A 22,682-nucleotide genomic window follows, 5' to 3' on the forward strand; every position below is an offset into this window, starting at 1 on the left:
ATACCTACTTTGTCAACCTCTTCTCTTACCACTTTCTGCATGGGCTAAACTTTCCCAGATGCCAGGATCTCTAACATCTGTGAATTTCACTTGCCTTTTTCTCTGACTATTCCAACTTTTCTTCATCTGACTAAATTATAATTGTCCCTTAAAACTCTGTTCATATATCCCAGTTCCAGGAAGCCTTTCCTGGTAATCTCTCCCTAGCCTCCACCCCCGTGTGAGTTAGGAGCATCTCTTACATATTGCTATAGCAGTTTGTCCTACTTCTGTCATAGTACTTATGATGTATTGTGTGTTTACTGTATTTACTTGACTGTCTTCCTCTATTGTGTTCTGAGCTGCTGGAGACCAGGGGCTGCTTGTTTTTTCTTCTTCTTCTTTTTAATCTATAATTTACAGGCTAGGTCAGTTTGGGACAAACAATAGGTATCCAATAAGTGTGGGTGGAACAAATGATTGCATGAATGATTATTTATGCTAGTGTACACTCTTTTATTATATTATTAAACTTAGTTGAGTAAAGATAGTGACTTAGGTTCTTTTGGGTTTTACTCTCTTCCCCCATCTAGCACACAGTAAACACGTGTGTTCAACTAGGGTTGACCCCTAGTCTGCAAAAAATCATGTTCTCATAAATTCAGATGGGAATTCATATGGACATCAGAATTGGTATACAGGCAAAAAAATATAGTAAGCTGAAGTTCATTATCAAGCCAGTAAGAAAATATTCCTGTTAGCTTTCAACAAAATTGAAGTCCAAATCTGGTGTTCTTAATTGATAAGTAAATTGTACACAGGGAACTGATTAAAACTTTTTCATCGGCCAGGCGTGGTGACTCACGTCTGTAATCCTAGCACTCTAGGAGGCCAAGGCGGGCGAATTGTTTGAGCTCAGGAGTTCGAGACTAGCCTGAGCAAGAGCGAGACCCCGTCTCTACTAAAAGTAGAAAGAAACTATATGGACAGCTAAAAATATATATAGAAAAATTAGCCAGGCATGGTGGGCGCATGCCTGTAGTCCCAGCTATTCGGGAGGCTGAGGCAGGAGGATGGCTTGAGTCCAGGAGTTTGAGGTTGCTGTGAGCTAGGGTGATGCCATGGCACTCTAGCCTGGGCAACAGAGTGAGACTTTGTCTCAAAAAAAAAAAAAAAACCTTTTTCATCTATTACCAAGACACAAGGGAGTATTGGCAGGCAACTTAAGTGAAAAGAAGGATCAATGTATAAATTTCCAGTAGCTTTTTTCATTACCCTTTATCCAGTAGTAAGAGAAATTCACACCAAAGATATTTTTATCCCTTATTGGGCTGATACCCATCATTCTTTACCTTCACAGGCCCTTCCGCACCACAAGCCAGCATTTGTCTCCATTTCTCTTTTTCTTTTGTATTTAACCCATTATATCGTCTATGTGGGAGATAATCCCAGTGCATGCTTACACAGCTTTCCATAAATTATAGAGGTTTAATAAATGCTAAGTAGATCACGATCATATCTTGCTGTGGTTCATACCTATAGATTTATAGATGAATTTGTTTTACCACCAATCTCTGTGTAATATTTAAAGATTCACATAAGTATCTTCTTAACTAGCAACAAAGTAAATTATCTTTTGCTTGTTCCTACAAACAACATGCATTTAGGTACATGAAATGTATAGCCTGAACTTCAGCAAGTAGGATTATCAGTTTTTTCTGATCACTTTTTGTTCCCTTTCAGAGCATTTCTTTTTCAGTTAGCGTTCTTCATCCACTAAACTATAGAACATAGGAAGTGATATGTATAAAGATGGTGCCATTCTAGATTCAAAAATAGAAATTTATTCATTACATATAATGAATGTAAGTGTATCAGGGATTAATCCTCTCTCAGAATTGAGAAAGATACAGTAATTCCTTTTTTAAAGTAGCTCAGTACTTCTTGAAGCCATTTGTTATTTAAAGCCACACTTGAGATTTCATCTGTGGAAATTCTCTATATTGCCTTTTTCTTTGGATACCTAAAGTCTCTAAATAGTCTATGCTTACCATGTGAATTTAGGGCTTGAGAGGGTGAGGCTTATTTTTATTTGAGAGTTTTAAAAAATAACCTCTTTATTTTTCTGAAAGAATCAAGAAGTTTAATCAGCATCTCACCATAGTCTAAAGTTGTTTGCGCTTTAGCAGTTATTAATGTTTTATTGCTTTTCTCACAGTGTCGAGGTAGACTTACTGAAGATCAGTTCAGCACAGTGTTTAAAAATTTGAGTTTGAGGCTAGATTTGAATCCCAGCCCTAGATTTGAAACCCTACCCTCCCTTATTAACTTTGTAACCTTAAGCAAGCTAACTTCTCTGCACCTCATATTCCTGTAAAATGGGAATGATACCACCTTTTTAGGTACCTTAAGGATTGAACAGCTTAGTACTAGGTACAGTGCTATTTTAATTATCAATATTTATTGTTATATTAAATGTTCAAAGGTAAAGTTATTTTTAGTTTGAACTAACTCTTTCAGATACATTATCTGCTACATTTCTCATACAGTAAAATATGTTCTGTATATAGTATTTGCCCATAAACTAACTGAAACATCAAGTGTTATTAGTTCCACTATCAAATTGACCTAACATCAGCACTTGTACCATTCTTTCCTTGCTTCTTTTTGCTAATCATTGTAAACTATATGGAATATGAAATATATGGACATCTATTTATAAAATATGTCTTTCTATTCATTCTGCCAGTTGACTATCTTCTCCAGTTTTTCTGTTATCTTTTTCTTCAAAATTACTTTCCTGTTTACTGTCTGGATTATTTATGCACATACACATGCCCAGAAGACAATGGCTAACCGGAATAATGCTTTTTTATTATCATTGTTATATTGTCCTTGAATTCCATTATATGTCATACATATAAGCAATCACCAACTTTTAAGTGGGGCAAAGCAGTTTCCCATGAAAACAACTTTATAAATGGTGACCAGATTTCTAGGCTAGTGTTTAAAAGTTTATATAACCCTTAATTAGCTGAAATTGCACCATAGTTTAACTGAATTGAGGGTTAAATGAACATATACAGGTTAATTTAGGAATCTGTCTACTACTTATAACATCATTTCTTGGGAAAATATCTTTAAACTTCTAATCCAGCCTACCTCAAGGCATTTTACCTGACATTCTGAATGGCAACAACATCTACATCCTGTTCTCTTCCTCTGACAACTCAATCTTCCTTAGAATACTTATGGTGGAAGGTAAAGAGAGAGGGAACCTCTGGAAATTTGAGACAAGGACTTCCCCACAGTATCATCAATCAACATTTGTTGAAGGAATGTATGAATTGGATGTTTATATTGAGTATTTATGCCTATATAAATTTCAATAAGCTTTCTGTAGTGTGATGTTATTATTCCTAGAGTACTTCTTGTTGTCTCTTCCTAGTGAATGCTGACTTTTCTGAATAATTCTTTATTCATTTATTAAGTGCTACCTATTAAATACCTTCTGTGTCCTTAGCATCTTGTAAACAAGATATAGGTCTTTGAGCAAGCTGAGAAGAGTAAAATAAATATATGACTGTGAGTTAAAAGAGGTGATGATTTCTATTGCCAAGTCTGTGCTTGACTTAATCAGATATGGTGAGCTGTCATTACATTTCTCTTTGCCCAATTTACCCATCTCTAAAGTTGGAATGAAGACCCTTATGTTCCTCAGAAGGGATTTTCTGGTGAAATTTCAGAAAATGGAAGGGATTCATAACAAAGCTAATTCATTATGAATGTAGCAAACAGGATTTTTAGTCCTATTAAAATAGTAATGGCACTATTTTAAAGGAATTAGATTGTGTTATTCTGTATGTATTTTACTTTTTACATGAAAGTTCAGTCAGAGAGCCACATGTGTGTAGAAGTCATGCTCTCAACCTAAAAATCTATAATGGTTTTGATATCCTGAGTGAATGTAAAAATTGAAATTGATATGATTGTGTTATTTTTACTTGGTTGTTTTTACATTCAGTTTTGCTAATACTAAAAGTAGATCACAATAAGGAAGTATTTATTAAGCATCTATACTACAGAGTAGATATTGACATATTAAGCACATAGAGGATATTACAAGAATTAATTATGAGGCCTCACTTAAGTATTTTACAAATTGGAATATTGTCCACTTTTTAAAAAATCCTAATCTGTATATTCATGCTATGTTATTCTGAAATATTACTAAAGGATATATCTTTGGCTTTGAAAACTAAAGCTATTTAGTGGAAGGGTCAAAAAAGTCTGCAGGAAAATCAACACTCTTGGATCCTATGTTCACAAAATAGTCATAAGGGAGTTATTTAAAAATTCACCAAATTTTCGTTAAGTCCCAAAAAAGAATTTGCTAAAGGCAGATTTTCCTGGGATAGATTTGAATTTGGGGAACCTTATTATATAACTTTTAAAATGCCATAATACTTCTTTAGACTACATTTTTCTCTGTCTGAGATGGTGTCAGTTTTTCTAAGGTTGGTTGTAAGGCTTATTTGCCAAGTATAGACGACTTTGAAAAGCAGAGATAAAGGCAAAGTGTGATATTACCCTTTATAAACATTACTTATTGGAGAATGCAAATTTTCATCCTTTAAATCCTTTAATCTGCTTTGCTGAGTTATCTAATACATTTGAGTGGTATAGGAGTCTCTGAAAGAAAGAGGAATCCAGTAAGCATTATAGGTCAGAATGATAAGCATATGCACACGAAATGTAGTTAGTTAAAAAGAATTTGTCCTTTTTTAAAAAATCCACTAACTTGAATTTAAGGGTATATTTTGAGTCCTGTAGAATCCATTTCAACCATACTGATAGTATTTCCCATGCATTTTTAACCACTTAATTATATTATCCAATAAATGCTTGCTACCCTTTACAGTTACACCTAATATTCTCCAAAGTAGATTAATCTATAAAATTTACTGTCTTATTAATCCCAAGTGTATTTTACCTATTATTCAAGATTTTTCAATAGTATCCTTTTTACTTTTTGGCAACATCTCCTTAAGACAGGATTTTCATCTTTATTCTCATTTTTAACAAGAATTAAAGAATTAAGAATTATAGACAGGTTGAGGTTTTTTTCTACAAGGTACTCCATCATCAGAAATAGGCTAAGCTAGAAATAGAAATGGATAATATATGGTGAAATCCTTTCCATTTGCTTTGAAAAGTCTAACTTGGGCCGGCCACAGTGGGTTATGCCTGTAATTCCAGCACTTTGGGAGGCTGAGGTGGGAAGATTGCTTGAGATCAGGAGTTTGAGAATAGCCTGAGCAACATATCAAAACCTCCACAAAAAAATTTAAAATATTACTTGAGTGTGGTGGCTCGCACCTGTAGTCCTCACTACTCCAGAGGCTGAGGTGGACATGAGCTGTGATCATGCCACTATACTCTAGCGTGGGCAACAGAGCAAGACCCCATGTCTAAGTGAATGAATGAACAAAAAGTCTAACTTGTATAGTTACATGTATTTGATGTCAGAGTATTTCATAGGTGTGCTTATTAGTAGTAATAGTAGTAATTATAGATAAGTCATAATGACTTGCTTCTCTTCAGCTTAAATATTTTGGGAACCCAGACTTATGTTTAGTTTTTCAATAGAGTATTTTATATTTATGAATAAGTATCAATGCATTGGTTGATAAGTTGAAATCACATATATCCTTTGAAATATATGTTTTTGTATCACTTATGAATCTACCTTTTAAAGTGTTTTTTACTTAATTCCCATGTGACTTTTGTTACTAGAGAAAGAAGAATTATGAAACACAGTAAGGTCTATTATATAAAATAATAATATTTTATAATAAAAGAGAATTGGATGTGGGTTTTACCTAGGAAGGCTAATATTGCATATATAGTTTGGAATTGAAAGGGGAGAAAAAGTAGGTATATTCTTACTCAGGTGTTACATTTTAATGGGAAAAAAAAAGAATGAAAAAAAGATAATGGAGTGTGGAAAAAAGAGTGAGAAAAGAGGGATGAAGATAAACAAGGAAGGAAGGAAACTAGCTGTAATTTTTCATTCCTTTTTCTGTTTCAATATTTAAAGAATAGGTCACTTGTTCTGACTTTCCCATATTAAATAGTTGCAGAACGTAAGCAGCAACTTACACAACAAGGACGAATTCAGAAAGACCATGAAGATATTTTTGGATTCATGTTTTATGAAACCCTGAATGGAATTCAGATTCATATGGACTTTTTATAACCATAATTTTCAATTATATTAACAATTTTCCATGTCCTATTTCTGTCTGCCTCAGGACAAGAAAAAAAGGGGTCTATTTTTGAAATTTTATCCATGCCATTCTGCACCCAGTATTGCCTGTACTCATAAAAATCCAGCTTGCTGCTATTTTTTCTCTCTTTGGCAACTTGTTGCTGTAACAGCATACAGCAATTAAATCTAATTCTGTTTGGGCTACCATGCTTAAATGTTCTTGCTGAGATGCATGGTATGAACTAATGCATGGCTCTGAGAAGGCTGCTGTGTGCATCTGTACTGAAGGAAAATTTCCTATAGCAATCTATCCCCTTCAAAATTAATGTTAAAGCTGTAGATTAATTATGACCTTCTGTACAATGCTTGAAAAAGAAAGGAATTCCCCAGGAATAAAAGTGAGAACTGAGGGAAAAATAGTATTCTTTAGTCAGATGCTACTAAAGTAGTCACTGGTACTCTTCACTTGTGTAGGCATCTCTCCAAAGAATGCACTTGAGTAGGAGAGTAGGAAAGAGAGAAAAGGATGCCAGTGAGACCTGACAGTGGTCGTATAAGGAAATGTTGAGTCAATCTTCATTTGTATGCTGTCTCAAATATTTGGCTAAGAGTCTGAAGTACTTGGATCAAAGTAAGACTGATTTTAATTGTCTTCCTATAAAATTTCACAGACTAATCATCTAGCTTAAAATATATGAAACATAACTCCTTCATACCATGACAGTTCCAAACTGATTTTTCAATAAACTTTATAATTGCCTTCAACATTTTAAATGTTTATTAGGAACATTGGTTTGATGATCCAATGATCATCATCCTTCATTAGTTCCATTAAGCATTCATCTCATTTCATGTATGCATTTTTTGTTTACAAGAAAATAAATTAAACCAGATGTTATTTCTTCAAGTGAAAAAAAACTTCCCTTTTTTTTCACATTACATTTTCATCTTGAAAATATGGAAAACAAGTGAATTTTCCCAAAATTCGTCATTTAATTTTTATATTCTTAAATCATTTTTTGGGGCCATGAGTTACTAAGTTTTGCTTAATTTATATCAGGATTTTCCCAAAGAAAACTAATGTTAAGTGCAGTAATTGAACCACACAACTGTCAGTTCCTCCAACCTTTGATATGTAGGCTGATGAAGTTTAAACAAACAAAAAATTTCATATGACCAGAAGCTCAGAATCATCTAAATGACCCCCTCTAGTTCATTTCCTTTACACATAGCAAGTTTATCTATAATCTCACTATTTCATCAGATTGAGAGCCATGTGGCACAGTTCAAGAGTTCAAGGGACAAGTCAAAATCATCTGGGGTTATTTATTCAAACTCAACAGCTACCATATTGCAAGGGTCTCTGTAGCCATTCTCACTATTACAGGCAGTAATAGTAGCATTTCTAAAGTATTCTCAGACCTATAATTACCACTCTTTCAGTCCACCTATATCACTATCCTTTCATTTGCAATTATCTAGCTTTCAGACATAACTGAGCTGTTTCAAGGCTCTGGTCTGAAATGTTCCCCAGCTAGAGTTATCTATTAGCCTTTACTTTACAGAGTCACATATCCTTGTAGCTATAGTCATACTATATCATTGCTTTAAGCTGTGTCTGAAATCACTTTGGCTTCCTTTTAAGCATTCCACCCAGAAAGGAAAATATTTGCAGCTGCTCTTAAGATTAATCATGATGTGGGTCAGAATATCTATCTTTTCTCTTACACACACATACCTTTTTAAATTTTATAAGGTATGCTTTTTGACTATCACCTATTGACTTAAAAGACAATTTCAGATCAGAGGTGATATTTGTATTTTTAAGGTCTGCCATGTGTTTTGAAGGTTAAAGTAAGAAGTGTGAAGGGAAGAATAATCTAAGAATCCTCGTTCTGTTATTTATTACCTTATTTATATTCACTTACTTTTCACTGCAGTTTTCTACACTTCATTTTTTCCTGTGCTGCTTTTCCCTTTGTGTGTGTGTGTGTGTGTGTGTGTGTGTGTGTTATTAGAACCACATGTCTTGTTTATCTTTAGCTATTTCTTCTTCTCCTTTCCCTTTTCAATGAATAATAACCCATTTCAGCTACTGAGAAAGAATATGAGCCATAATAATTGTTGTTAAGGTGAATTTATGCTTTAAAGGAACAAAGTGAGATAAGCATAGCTGCATCAGTGTTCCAATATATTCTAGGCCAGCTGGCTCATAGGAATATGAGAGAGGTAAACTGGCTGAAACTAGCATAAATAGTTTAGGTATAACATTTCTAGCTATAAGAATTCTAAATCATGCAATGACCCTGTCAAAAGGCTGTTTATAAACAGATTATATGTGCCTTTTTCAGCTTATTTGAGTTAAAACATAATGAATCCAAGGTTATAGATTTGTGAGTCTAGGTAGCTTCACAGCTGTTTCATGATAGACTGTAAAGTAATCCCAAATTTCTTATTATAGATGTGTATACAGGGAAGGTACTGAGGAACAATGTGTGGATGGTTCAAAATAAATCTACCAACAATTGAGTAAAATAGACCTTAACAAATAGTATAATGGTCAATCTATATTATACTAACAGGTTTAAATTTCAGAACTTTGTAAAAAAAAAAAATCAAATGTTTGGCATTTTCAATAGGTTTCTATTTTCTTTTAAGTAACTTTCATTTTTCTGTGTTCAGTAAGAATATAGATGAGCAAAGAGAAAATAAAAATTACTCTTAAACTCTTCCCTTGTTAATTTCTGTTAGTTAACATTCAACAGAAAGAAATAATAACGATGGTGAATTGGAGAAAGGAGAGGAGAAAGTAAAAAGTTCTATAGAGAATGTAGAATAGAGAATAAGGAAACATATTAGAAGAAAGAATTATTATTGAAGAATTCTATGTGTGGGCTTTTTTTTTTTTTTTTTTTTGAAACAGTGTCTCACTCTATGTGGGCTAGAATGCAATTGGTATCATAGCTCACTTCAACCTCAAACTTCTAGGCTCAAGCAATCCTCCTGCCTCAGCCTCCCAAGTAGGTGGGGCTACAGGCATGCGCCACCACGCCCAGCTAATTTTTTTTTTTTAATTTTTTGTAGAGACAGGGTCTTGCTATGTTGCTCAGGCTTGTCTTGAACTCCTGGCCTCAAGCTATCCTCCTGCCTTTCTCTCAAAGTGCTAGGATTACTGGCTTCAGCCACTGCACCCAGGCCTATGTGGAAAAATTTTAACAACAGCTGGTATGTAAGAGTTGTAAGAGTTAGAAAATGCTGATAGATGAGTTTTTGCAGAGTTTGATTTGACGGTATTCCTGATGTGACAACTGAGCAATGCAAGGCACAGCAAAGCTACCCAAAGCTACCCTGAGAAGGGTAGAGAATGCATATTGATAAATGATGAAACTCTCTAGGACAGTGGTTAGAATTTAGCAGCATTCTGAGTCCAATAAATACTTATTGAAAGAAAAAAATAATGAAAAAATACATGGGTTGAAAACATTGGCATTATGTTTGCTCTTTTTTTGTTGTTGTTGTTGGTTTGTTTTTTAAGACAGGGTCTCACTCTGTGGTATGGTGTAGAGTGCAGTGGCATCATCATAGCTAACTGCAACCTCAAACTCCTGGGCTCAAGCAATCCTCCTGCCTCAGCCTCCTGAGTACCTGGCACTATAGGCATGTGCCACCAGGCTCTTTGACCAATTACAATAGTGTTCTTCGATTTGGAAGAGGTTGCTAACAATTCCAGGCTGGGAGAGATCAAGGACAGCAGTTCTAATACCCAGATTTTGGTAGCTGGTACCATAATCGTTATAACCATTATCATTCTTACCCAATTATTTTCATCAGAATAACATGTATTTATCCTTTATATTTAATAAAGGATGTACGTATAGTACCAGATGCCCTACCTACATTTGTAACACTCGCAAAAATTCTTTGAGGTGGGAACTCAACAAAGCATTTGAGCCTTTGCACTTTACTAGCTTTTCCTCAGCCTGGAAAGTTCCGCTTGATCTTCATCTGACCGTCTCAAGTCTTAACTAAAATGATGCGTATTCAGAGAAGTCTTCCTTGTTTATCCTATCTAAAATAGTTATACCCTATCATTAGTTACTTTTTATCCCATTACTGTGTTTTATTCTCTTTAGAGCACTTCTCTGAAACTAATTTACTTATGTACTTGTTAAAGTGCTTACTATTTGTCTATTCCTATTAGAATGTATTTAATAAGTTCCAAGGTAGCAAACCAAGGTCCTTGTCAATCTTGTTCATATTTTCCATCCTACACCTAGATCAAAGCCTGGCACTGGCTCTGGACAATTGAGCCTGGCTCAGGAAGTATTTGTTCAATTAATGAATAGTATTATTGTCCTGATTTTTATAGATGTAGAAACTAATGCTAAATGATTTGGGCTAAATTATTTAACTTTTAAAGCATTAGTTTCCACATCTATAAAACTATTGAATTTAGGTTATACATAGTTTGAGTTGTTACAGCCCACTTTAATTACCTTGCAAAATTTGCATTCACTCCATCCACACTACTGGTTCTACTTCCTCATACAAGTGTAAGTTCATATAACTCATTCTCGGGATGAGCAAGACAGATCAAATTATTTTAGATGTATGCAAACTTTTTTCTCAACATAAACCCTATACCTGTAGGTCCAGAGACATGCACTAATTTGGTCTGCTAATTTAGCAGACCTATCTTGCATTTTTCAAATTTCCCTTAGGACTTTTTCATGATTGAATTTTGACAGGATAAGGTTAATATTCAAACAGGGTTTTCATTGGACTTGGGTGAAAAAGAAAACTACAAAAATGCATTATGTATTAAGCCTTTGAAATTATGTTTTAAGTCAGATTTTTAAAAGAAATAATGTATACTTTTTATAAATTAATTTTTTGAATATGGTAAACTATTATAATATTACAGTAAACACAAAAACTGCCATTTATTTGAAGTGACTACAGTAGGTATTGCATACAATCTTAGAAACCGAAGGTATATACTATGGGACAAAGTCTCAAACTACAATTCAATTAACAGACATAAATTCTATTAAATAGGTGCTCTTAGGCCATAAAGTTTTCAGGTAAAATTGTTAACGAATTTGAAATAGACAGAAAAATTACTGGCTGTCCTATTTAGGATGCCCTCTGGATCATTTCTCCTACTTTCATTTTTCTGAGCTATTGTACACTAAGTTGTGGTATATGAATAGTGATCCAAATGATCCTAGTTTATAGAAATGCAAATTGTGTCCAGTTGATGATGCAATTGATTTTTGCCTGTTATTGATCAATTGATCTATCTGCAAATTCATTTCCACATTCCTGATTGTCCGTATGTCTGTGTTTTTTCTTTCTCTTTTGAACCAATTGGAACTTCTTACTGGTTCTCTCATTAATAAACACTTAAGATAAAATCATTGATACATGTTCATTTTATATTTGTATGAGTAATAAATTTACCTTTTTTAAGAAATTAATTCTTTTGCCAAATTATATTTTAAATTTTATTTATTTTTATTGATACATAATAGATATAATTTGTGAGGTACATGTGATACTTTATATTCATGTAATTTGTAAACATCAAATCACTGTAATTGGAATATCTATCACTTTAAATTTTGTCTTTATGCTAGAAAAATTTGTATTCTCTTCTAGCTATTTTGAAATATACTATAGATTATTGTAAACTATAGTCACTCTACTAATTAAAAAATTAACTTTTAACACAGCTATCCCTTCTCTGTAAGCTAAAAGTTTAGTTTTAATGGCAGTGGGTTTTCTGCCTTTCCATTTGATTTACCCCAGACACCCAAAACTAGAGCATTCAGAGAAAATGTAAAAGACATATATGATGTAAACAAGAATCTAATAATATTAAGTTATATTTGTTAATTATTTACTTGATTAGACCATAAGAGGTGTGATTAGCAACATAATATATACCGCATATGGCTGTGATACAAGGTGTCAGAAAGTTTAGCTTTTACCTCTCATTCTCAAAGGAACTTCCTACACATTTTTGAAGTCATTGCTACTTTACTAATACAATATATCTGTGTACATCTTCCATGGGCTTTATGAATGCTAGTTAAGCATTTAGAGAAATAAAGGTCACAACTTTTTCAACCAATACTGAAATATAGCCACCTTTCCTTTAGAAAGGAAAATAATATAACCGCACTTAACATGACTAGAAGCATTAGAGTTTTTTAATGAGTGAATAAGTGATATGACATTTAAGAATGATACTAATCTAGTTAGAAACTAAATATTCCAAAACTCATGCATAATGAAAACAAATGTGACTTTCTTCTAGAAGTGCCAAAAATACATAATAATTACAAATACTCAATAATTCAAGTTTTTATAGTAATATTGGCTGTATCCCTAAGGCTCCATTTCTTAAAATTAATTAATATTTTTTTAAAAACTTTCTATTCAAATACCTACCTAAATTAATCTTACATGTTCTACCTTGTAAGAGCTATCAAAAAAAGTAGTCAACATCATCAGTATAAGTCCAGAATATCATCCAAACAAAAGGATAATAGTAGTAACGACAAACATATTAGCTAACACTCATGTACTGTTAACTCTGGGCCAGATACTTTCTAAGCAAGCACTTTATATATATTATCTCATTTTCTTTACAGTTATCCTATGAGAAATTGAGGTTGTTATTATCTTCATGTTATATATAAGCAAAGACCTAGAGAGATGATAATTTAAGCAGTGTTACACAGCTAATAATGATAAATATTCAAATCCAGGCAATCTGGCTCCAGGATGCTACTCCCCAAACTACCTTTAATTATACTAGTTTTCCTTCACTCCTACATCCATATGCCTATTTTCAGTGGTTCTCATTGCTAAGAGAAATAGTCAAAAGCAAAGAGGCCATGAAAATTCAAGGTCTGATTAGGAATGCAGTGATTGCCATTGGTAGGTTTTAGAAAGATAGAGTCAACTGCTAGTGTACAGGTAATTAAATTTAGAAGTCAAGAGGGCTACATTTTATTACTACTTTACTATGTGACCTAAAGCCAGCAATAGTTTCTGCCTTCTAACCTCAAGAATGAAGATTAATGACCCTGTAAAATAATCAGTTATTCATCTGAAGATTCAAAAATGGTGTTACGAATAATCTGAAATTCCTGAGTCAAAATATTTTGTTTAACTGTATTATACATTCTATAATTGGATGGTATGTTTTTCTTCATACTTATGACCATTAAAATTCTCAGAACAAACATCAAATCCAAAATATTGTTGGTACCAAGAGGAGACCAGCCTGGTATTTACAGAGTTTGTGGAGGTCATTGAGAGTGACTCAACTTAGAATTAATGCTTTATATGGGAAAATATATTAAAAATACTCACCATTGATATCAAAGTCATATTTCCTTGAGTCATGGTGATAACCAATTCTATTCTTAGGTGTGTTCTACACATTATAGTATTAATATTTTCTTTCAGATCAAAGAACACACCAAGTTGCCTATAAAGGAGCATAAACAAGCTTTGATTTTCAATGGTAATTATAATCCACTTCACCAGCTATATAACCTGACAGTTACAGCTTTTAGTAGAGGTCAACACTGAAAAGGAAGAATTCTTCATATTAACCTAGGACTTAGAAAAGCTCAGTGGAATTTTAGACAATAAAAAATTATATAACACTGAAGAAACATATAAGAATGCTTCCCTAGAAAAGATTTATAAAATTGTTTTGCCTATAAATATTGTCTATGTGCCTGCAAAGGCTTATGTTATATATACATAATAGATAGCATTGTTGCTCTCCATCCATGAGCAACAATGGTACCAATGACTAAGAGTTCAAAGAATAATTAGTTATGGATACATACATACATGTGTGTGTGTTTGTGTGTGTGTGTATGTGTGTATGGAAGTTCACCTTTGATTAGAGGGTTTTAAATGTGATATGATGACTGTTAAATGGTTATTCCATTTAATTAATCATCTAAATCAATGGGAAAAGAGAAAATGAAGCAGAATTTTTTTTAACCCTGAGGTTTTTATAACTTTTTAAAGTAATGATATTCCTTTTTTTTTTTTTCTTTCTTGTTTTGGTCTATGAAATGGACAATTGATTAATTCAGTGACCAATTATATATATAATTTTCTCCCAAAAATGGAGCACTTCTTTTATATATGACTTGATAAAGGACAGCAAATAGAGGTGAGAAAGCTTTCTTAAAGCTATAAAATCCTACAGATAGTAGGAAGCTTGGAAAATTATCTGGTTCAAAAGTTTTTAAACTTTTTTCTTCCATGGACCCACTTGGTACCCAGTTAAAGCCTACAGACTTTTTTTCAGAAAAAAATATTTTTACACAAATAAAATAAAATACATAGTATTACAGAGAAAACCAGTTACATTGAAATCATGATCAAATAGTTTTTAAAATCAAATGGTTATATAATAATACATCTTTTAAAATGCATTAAATAAACTCTCGGAGCATACCTAATAACTACTATAATTTGAAATAATGGTAAATGTAAATAATATTTTAAGATATCTGTAACTACTTGAAGAGGTTCTGTTAATATTGCTATAGTTTATTGCCTATGCTCAGAATGAAGGAAAATAACAAATATTCATTGGGTTACTGAATATAAAGATTGTAATTGTATTTCTCCATCCCAGTAAATGTTGGACTCTTGACTTTTACCCACAGGTTCTCTCAAGGGGCCCATCAACCTTAATTAAAACCCCTGGGAACATCCACATTTTACAGATAAGGAAACCAAGACCCGTACAGAGGAGATAATTTAAAGTCACACAACTCAGAATTAGATTAATCCTAGCAGAGCTAATCTTAGACTATTACTCAACCTTTTTCTGAAGCTTTAGTCTAGAAGTTGGCAATAGTCTGTTATTTGTTACTGACTCAATGGTGTAATCCGAAGCAAATTCTTTAGTCTCGTTGTACCTCAAATTCCACCTATATAAAATATAGGTAACTTAAAATCTGCATAAGGATAACAACAACTTAGATTTGTATTGCTCTTCTTATGTACAATTGTTGTCACTTTCACATACATTATCCTACTTAATTTTCCCCATTTTATGGCTAAGAAAATTAAAGCTCCAAATGTTAAATGTCACATCCAAGGTCACATAGCTAGGGACAGGAAAAAACAGTACTGGAAACCATACCACTGGACTGCAAAAGACATTCCCTTTATCATGCTGCCTTTCGTGTCATTGAGTTCTTCTGTTGAATATGTGTTGTTATATCATAAATCTAATTAAACACAAATGAGTTATCACTAGGCTCAGGTGAGCCAAATACTAACATCTTAATTTATTCCAATAAAGTGATGAATGAATGGAACTGTGGAAGAAAGCTTTTCTAGACCGCTTCTCCATTTTGGTATAAGAAGTGAGAAGAGAAAGAAACAGAATTTAAGACTCTACGATTGTAATTGTAGAGTTGTTGGTTTAATGTTATTTAAATCAAACATTTTCTTTCCTACTATTTCTGGGTGGGCCAAAGAGGCAAGTAATTTGAGTAAATGCTGATGGGGCCCTTTTTCTCTATCCTCTTAAGCATTATTTTTATGAGTAGACGGTACCCAAAGAAATTCATTCTTTCAGAGACAGATTACTCTTAAATAAGTTTAATAAGGTAGAAAAATTAAAGTCAAAATGGGCCATAATGCATCAAAAATATCTATCATCTCTGTCATTCTAGTGACCTGACCATATGAGATTTAGAAGGTCCTGTTCTCCTAGAAAATAAGGAATCTTCTTAACCTGACCTGAAACCCTTGGTATAGAATACTTTCATTGGACTCCAAATGTCATTATTTCATTGATTTTAAGTGATATTAATGGTATTGTGCTTTCAAAATTCTTGAAATCGTCTTGCAGGTTACCCAGATATCTCTTAGCTATAATCCACATACTTTTCATGTTGTATTTCTTTATACTATCAGGCCCAAATAAGTAAAAATCCTTTGTAAGCTGATAAAACAGTTTTGCATAGTACAAGAGTGGCTATGATCATACTTATAAATAAATTTAGTCTGCTGAGATAGAAAAGAACAATAATTACTACAAAATAAACATTCAGATTTAGCAAATGTTTACTCTGTACAAAGCACTACATTTGACAGAGGGGGAAATAAAAAGAGAATTAAAGTCATGATCTTTTCCCTCAAGAAAACTATGGTATATTTGGGAAACCCTATCAGTAATTGGAATATGAATAACTATGAAAAGTCCTATAATAGAAGTTCAAATAAGATGCTTTAATAATTTAGGGAAAGCTAAACCTAGATTGTGGTGATGATTGCTCAGTCTTATAAATTTATTAAAAGTCATCAAACGATATACTTAAAATGAGTGAGTTTTATGATAGGTCAATTATATCTCAACACTGTTAAAAAGTTTAGAGAAAGAAGAAATTATGTCTGATTGTGAAACTTGGGAAATATTTTTTTGCAGCTGGTGGAATCTAAGCTGGATCATAAAGAACAAGTAGTATTTGGATCAAAAAATAAGCAACAGGTATTCTAGAGAAAGAAAACAAATTTTCCAAAGTCTAAAAGCTAAAGAATACAAGGCATTTTTTGGAGAAGCTAGGTCAGACTTTGCTCCATGCCTTAGATTATGTGGCTTGCATTCCTACCAGTGCATACGGCCATTTGGCTATAACATTTCTAAAATGTTCTGGCCAATCCTGATTGAAAAACATATAACTGTTCGTGGGTTTTTTTTCCTCTCCTTGAGTCAAAAATAAGCACTTGCCTCCATTTTGAGCTGAGGGTATGTCATCACAGAGTTATTTTACAATTGTCAATGGCTCCATTGATCATAACTACTGACATTGTTTCCATTTACACAGTTTAAAATCACTGATATATGTATTATCTCTGTAGAGCCTCACAACAATCTTTATTTTTCCCTTGAGGAAACTGAGATTATGGGAAGGCCCAGAGCCTAAAGTACTAAAGCCATGCTAAAGAGGTCAAGCTATTCTGGCCTGCTAAGAATAAAATGGGAAAGAGAAAATGGTAACATCAGTAGATGATCTTTGAACAGTTACAAATCTGCTAACTAAATTGGGAAGCCACACATGAATCAAAACTTATACAAGAGAAATAAAATAGATGAATTTAACTATTATCATCAATAACAGGAAAACAAAATTGGAATTTTTTTATGACCCTATAATTGACAAGGAACAGCTCATGTTAAATAAGTTTTACTGATAGTAGAGAAAAGCACACAGAAAACCTAGTTTCTAAATAGGTAGCCTTTTTGCTATTATCTTTTAACAGTGTCAAAAGATTAAAAGTTAAAATGTATCTTTCCAAACCATAGGACTTCTCAGATTACATAAGTAAGCAAATATACAGAAGCTTAATTTCTAACTTAAGATGTGATTAGTGTCTAGTAAAGTCATGCTAAAAATAGAGTTTTCTTAATGTCCGTCAAACAAGATGATTTTTTTTGTTCTTGACTTTGACCCCATCTGACCAACTGCTCCTAATTTTTCAATATAAGCCATACTGTATAGCACTTACAAGAAAAAGAATACAAATTAGCCTGGTGAGCAGCAAAATTGTGAAACCTGATTTGTGTTAATCTTCAGTCAAATGTAGTCTCCATTTTAATATTTATACATTCTTATATTGTTATGAACCTATCCTTAACATGGGTTTTATTTGTTTCTCTCCTCCCTTACTTCTGTGAAATACAGAAGGGAAAGGACGTTTGTTATTCACACATTTGTACCCCACTAACTGGTGTTACACATCTGGCTTCCACTGGAGAGCCCCTGACATCGCAAGGAACGGTGATCAAAATTCCACACACTAGCTTCAAGCTGGGGGCTCGTAGCTACTGCAGCATTGAAAGGGGATCTTTTCCTGGCTTCTTTAAACTAAGCATGGTGATGGGATGGTTTAAGGGAAGAACACCTCTCAAATCACATGACCACTGCTGCGCTTCCGTGTGTCCTGCTTTCTTCATAACAGCTTGGCACTACATTCTTTCCCTGTATCTTAGTGGGCTTGTGTGTGTGAGGGGGGTGGAGGGTGGGGAGATAAATGGATAGTTATACATTATGCATGCATCTTTCACTGTTAGAGTGATGTACCTTCCCTTATCTGTCACAAATTATGGTCACAGATTAAATCTGTGTCCTGAGAGATTGGGCCGGCTCTCTCTTTTTGGTGTGAGATTCATGTGTTTTGGTGTGTTTCAATGTTTATACACCCTCAGCTGTTCTGTGTGTTGCATTAAACATAAGTTTAAATGTTCTCCCATAAGAGTTAGCTTTTCATGTTGGGCTGAAAAACTCTTCATTTCTGTGTAGCAATTCATGTTATTATAACCTATGGCTTTCAATTGTACCTCCCATAATGAAGAGCTGACTTTAAACACTGTGCTATTCTTGTTATGACCTAAGCATAAGGTAAGTGATTTCTCTAACCATATCTAAAGATCGTGATTGTTTGTTAAAATTTTCTCAGCTTTTTTAAAGGTATTTTCACTTTTGTTCCTTACCATTTATTATGTGCTCTCCCTCCTTCTGTTTTCTGTTTTGTATCTTAAGATTTCTCAATGAACAATGTGATCTTCAGCAAAAATTATATTACACATGTAAACACATGTGGAAATGAATTATTTGATGTCACAAAGCTATCTTGATTAGTAAATGAATACCTGTGTTTTCAATAAATCCCTTGTGGTTTTCATTTCTTCCATTCACCTTAATATAATATACTGTTTCTACATGTTATTTTAGTTTTTATTCCAGTTGTCCACACCATAAAATCAAACGTTTATTGTAGTAAAATAACATGATCCAATAGAATAAAGTAGTAGGTAATCTGATAACCATACGCTTCATTTTTAATCCTGGACAAATATGCTGTTAGCCCAAAATCTCAGGGTTTTTTGTTTGTTTGTTTGTTTTGAGACAAGGTCTTGCTCTGTCACCCTGGCTAGAGTGCAGTAGTATCATCATAGCTCACCGCAACCTCAAACTCCTTGCTGGGCTCAAGCGATCTTTCTGCCTCAGCCTCCCAAGTAGCTGGGACTATGGCATGTGCCACCAAGCTCAGCTAATTTTTCTATTTTGTGTAGAGACAGAGTCTTGCTCTTGCTCAGGCTGGTCTTAAACTCCTGGCCTCAAGTAATCCTCCCGCCTTGGCCTCCCAAAGTGCTAGGATTATAGGCATGAGCCACTGCACCCGACCTCAAAATCTCAGTTCTATTTTGTTTTACAGACTTTCCTTTTTTTTTTTCCCATTGAGTAAAGCCAGGTAAGAGAAGGAAAAAAAAAACAACAAACCATAAAACTTGAGACAGACCTGTTTTACCTTCTTTGTGGTCCATATGTATGAGAATAATAGTTGTTTCTCAACTTCATCCTTTCAAGTAAATCCCATTATGTTGTGAGTTAGGTAAAATCTTCACATTGAGATTTTATAAAATTAAGTAGATAGTATAAAAATGATCAGTTTCATAGTGCAAGAGAGAAGGTCATTTGCTGCATGCATAAATAGTAAAGTCTTTTAAAATTTATTTTCCTTAGTGGTTTTTTATACATATATTCAGAATCAATAAATTAAAGAAATTCTTATAATCATTGATTTTAGAAGTGATTCTCCCCCAAATCTGGTTCAAATAGCCAATGTAATGTAAATGGGAAAACATTGGTTGTGCAGCTGTTGGCAATTTGTGACCCTTGATAACTGCTCAGAGTCAGGAAATTGAATTGCTCGCATCATCCAAATTTCTCCTCCTAAGTTTTTTGAAATATGTAGTTCTAAACTGAGGTGCCACAAAGCAACACTGGGGTTTCTTTATTCATGTTATTAATATGAATTTTTTTTGTTAATTTTTTAAGCCACGTAGGAAGGGGAGAGGGTGTTTTGTTGTGGTGTGGTTTGGTTTGGTTGTTTTTAGGGGTTTGTTTTTCTGGGGCCAGCTAGTCCTTCACCATTTCCATTATATACATTATGTAATGTATATAGTAGGCATTATATAAATCTGTTGGAACATTTTATGAGACAATTTGAACTACTCATCTGAACTGCTCTGTTCATTGTAAATCTCTTGTTTCTATCCATACACTAGCTCCACTCTAGATTGGAAGGGCTTAAAGATGAACTCTGGAGGAATAGAGGCTACGACTTAAGAGTAACTATTACTGATCAAAGGAGCTACTTTCCATTCGCAAACATTGCTTTGCGCTATGGGTTTGGGCTCCTTCTGTTTCTACATCTTGTTGAAGACTTTCTTAACTTCCATTTGACTTCTTTGAATTCTGTTTTTGTCTTTTGACATTTCCCCCTTTCTTTTCCTTCTCTCTCCCAGATTTTTCTCTCACTCTTTTAGCTTTCTCTTGTGTTCTTTGAATCACTTTTTAAAATGTAGTTTCCCTCTTTATTAAGCTTGTCTATTAATTTGTCTGTTAGTGTGTGTTTCTTTTCTTCTTTAAGGCTGTAGTGGTATAGTTATACTTATTTTCATCCCATAGTATGCCAACTTGCTTATTTATTTTGCAGCAAGTTCATTAGTCATTCTTACTCTCTTGGTATGAATTTTCAATAAGAAATAGCAGATCATTCTGCATTTATGTATTGTCCCCTTCTATAAGCCCACACTTTCATTTCTATTGTCTAGATTTACTCCCTCAAACCTCTCTCTCTTCTTTTTCTTTTCCTCATTCTATGTCTTCTTCCCTGTATTGTTTTCTTTAAGCAGTCATTAATTTCTTTCCCATTTGGTCCAGAATTGTTCTTCAATAAGACTCCTAAGTAAAAGTGTATAAGAATATTGTCTTCCAGATTAGCTTCTTCATTCTAGATTCTAGTGTACTTAAAACTAGTTAAACAATCTGGGCCAAAAGAGAATAACTATAACATTTGGAATTATTTCTTTTTCTTTTCTTTTCTTTTTTTTCCTGGTGTGAGTGTGTGTGTGTTTTTTTTTTTTTCCTTGTGTGTATGTTTGTGACCTTTTTTTAGTGTTGTTTCTTTAAACATTAACAATTGTTTTTTTCAGGGAAGGACAACCATAACCCACCCTAAGTTGCAACATTTCTTTCATAAGTTGTTTCATTACAATAGTAGATTGTGTTAAACTATAGAAATTAATTTGTTGTGTATATATCCACTTGGGGCAAGCTGCTGGGGAGTGGGAAGAAGAGGTGTGGAGCTAAATACAGTTGCCTTTGAAATTAACATGTTAATGCCATCTGGGAGGGCCCTTGAATGCAACATTTTTGTAACATTTTTATAAAAACTGCAATAGTTTTGTAACATTTAAGAGAATGTTTTACTTTGACCTAAACTTTTGAATCAAAGCATAAGGATTTCTGATTGATAAATTATATACACACCTAAGAACTGACAAATAATCGAATTCAATTTTATTGATTTCCAGCAGAAGCATCTTTCATAACCAATATTATAACTATTAATATAATACATTATTATAATAAATAAAGGATATTAAAATCAAAGGTAAATGTTATATATTAGGATTTCTGTTTTCCCAACATTAACATATATATACTAAAAATGACTAAAATGGAATACTTGATTACAACTTTATTACTCGAATTTCATTATTCTAATCAAGAAATATGCTAAATGCCTTAATATTTAGCATTTGTATTTACAACTGAATATGCAGTAACTTGAATTTTTTTCCATATGCTGATTTCAAATACAAATGAAAAAAAAATGCCTTTGGTTTATCTCTGTCCAGTTTACAATATGGTACCCCAGATTTTTTCTGGAAGTCAATTCTTTCCTTAAAGTAAGGAAAGGATAAATAGAAAAATATATGAAACAAATGTAACATTTTTACTAACACCTTATAACATCTGAGATATGTAAAGCCTTTGCTCCTAGACCTCAGGAGCTTGCCCATTAAATATACATTTCTGGTAATCCGTGTTATGAGCCCTAAATTACTGAGTTTATGCTCTCTCTGCAGGTCCAGTCCAGGTGCAGCAGCAAGGAGAACATTCTCAGAGCCAGTAAGTGTTTTATCATTTTAGGTCAGATACTGTACTAGAGCTTATGGTTCAATAGAAAGTAAAGCTAAAAATGACATTTTAGTGAAAAAAAAATGAAGAAAAACAATGATTAAAGTTTATATCAAAACTATGAATATTAGGGCTTTCACCTTCTAAAAATATTAGTTTCACTATATTAAAGAATTTTCCCTTAATCTGATTGTCTTTGCAAGCTGACAGCAGAACTTTAATGCACTCCCAGCAGGCTAGGAATGGGCCTTCTCTGTGACTAACACTCTCTTTAATTACCCCATTGCCAAAAGATATTTGAAAACAGACTAACTGAAAATAATAGTAATGTAAATCTATGAAAGGAGGCTAACTTTAAAGAATGTGACTCCTGAGAGGGT

At 33.3% G+C, this 22,682-nt stretch overlaps 1 protein-coding gene across 12 annotated transcripts in view; it reads left to right on the forward strand.

Annotated features, from left to right (window-relative positions):
- GPHN (gephyrin) overlaps positions 1–22,682 on the forward strand; it is a 540,339-nt gene that overhangs the window by 370,527 nt on the left and 147,130 nt on the right. For 10 of the 12 annotated variants that reach the window (XM_069487899.1, XM_069487867.1, XM_069487849.1 and 7 more), the window contains one exon: positions 22,251–22,293. In XM_069487899.1, the coding sequence (XP_069344000.1) occupies positions 22,251–22,293 (43 nt within the window). Of the gene's footprint in view, positions 1–20,381; positions 20,445–22,250; positions 22,294–22,682 lie in introns of all 12 variants that reach the window. The other 2 variants (XM_069487828.1, XM_069487857.1) reach the window with 1 other exon arrangement.

The sequence above is a fragment of the Eulemur rufifrons genome, chromosome 2, assembly GCF_041146395.1.
Source record: "Eulemur rufifrons isolate Redbay chromosome 2, OSU_ERuf_1, whole genome shotgun sequence".
NCBI classification, from domain to species: domain Eukaryota; kingdom Metazoa; phylum Chordata; class Mammalia; order Primates; family Lemuridae; genus Eulemur; species Eulemur rufifrons.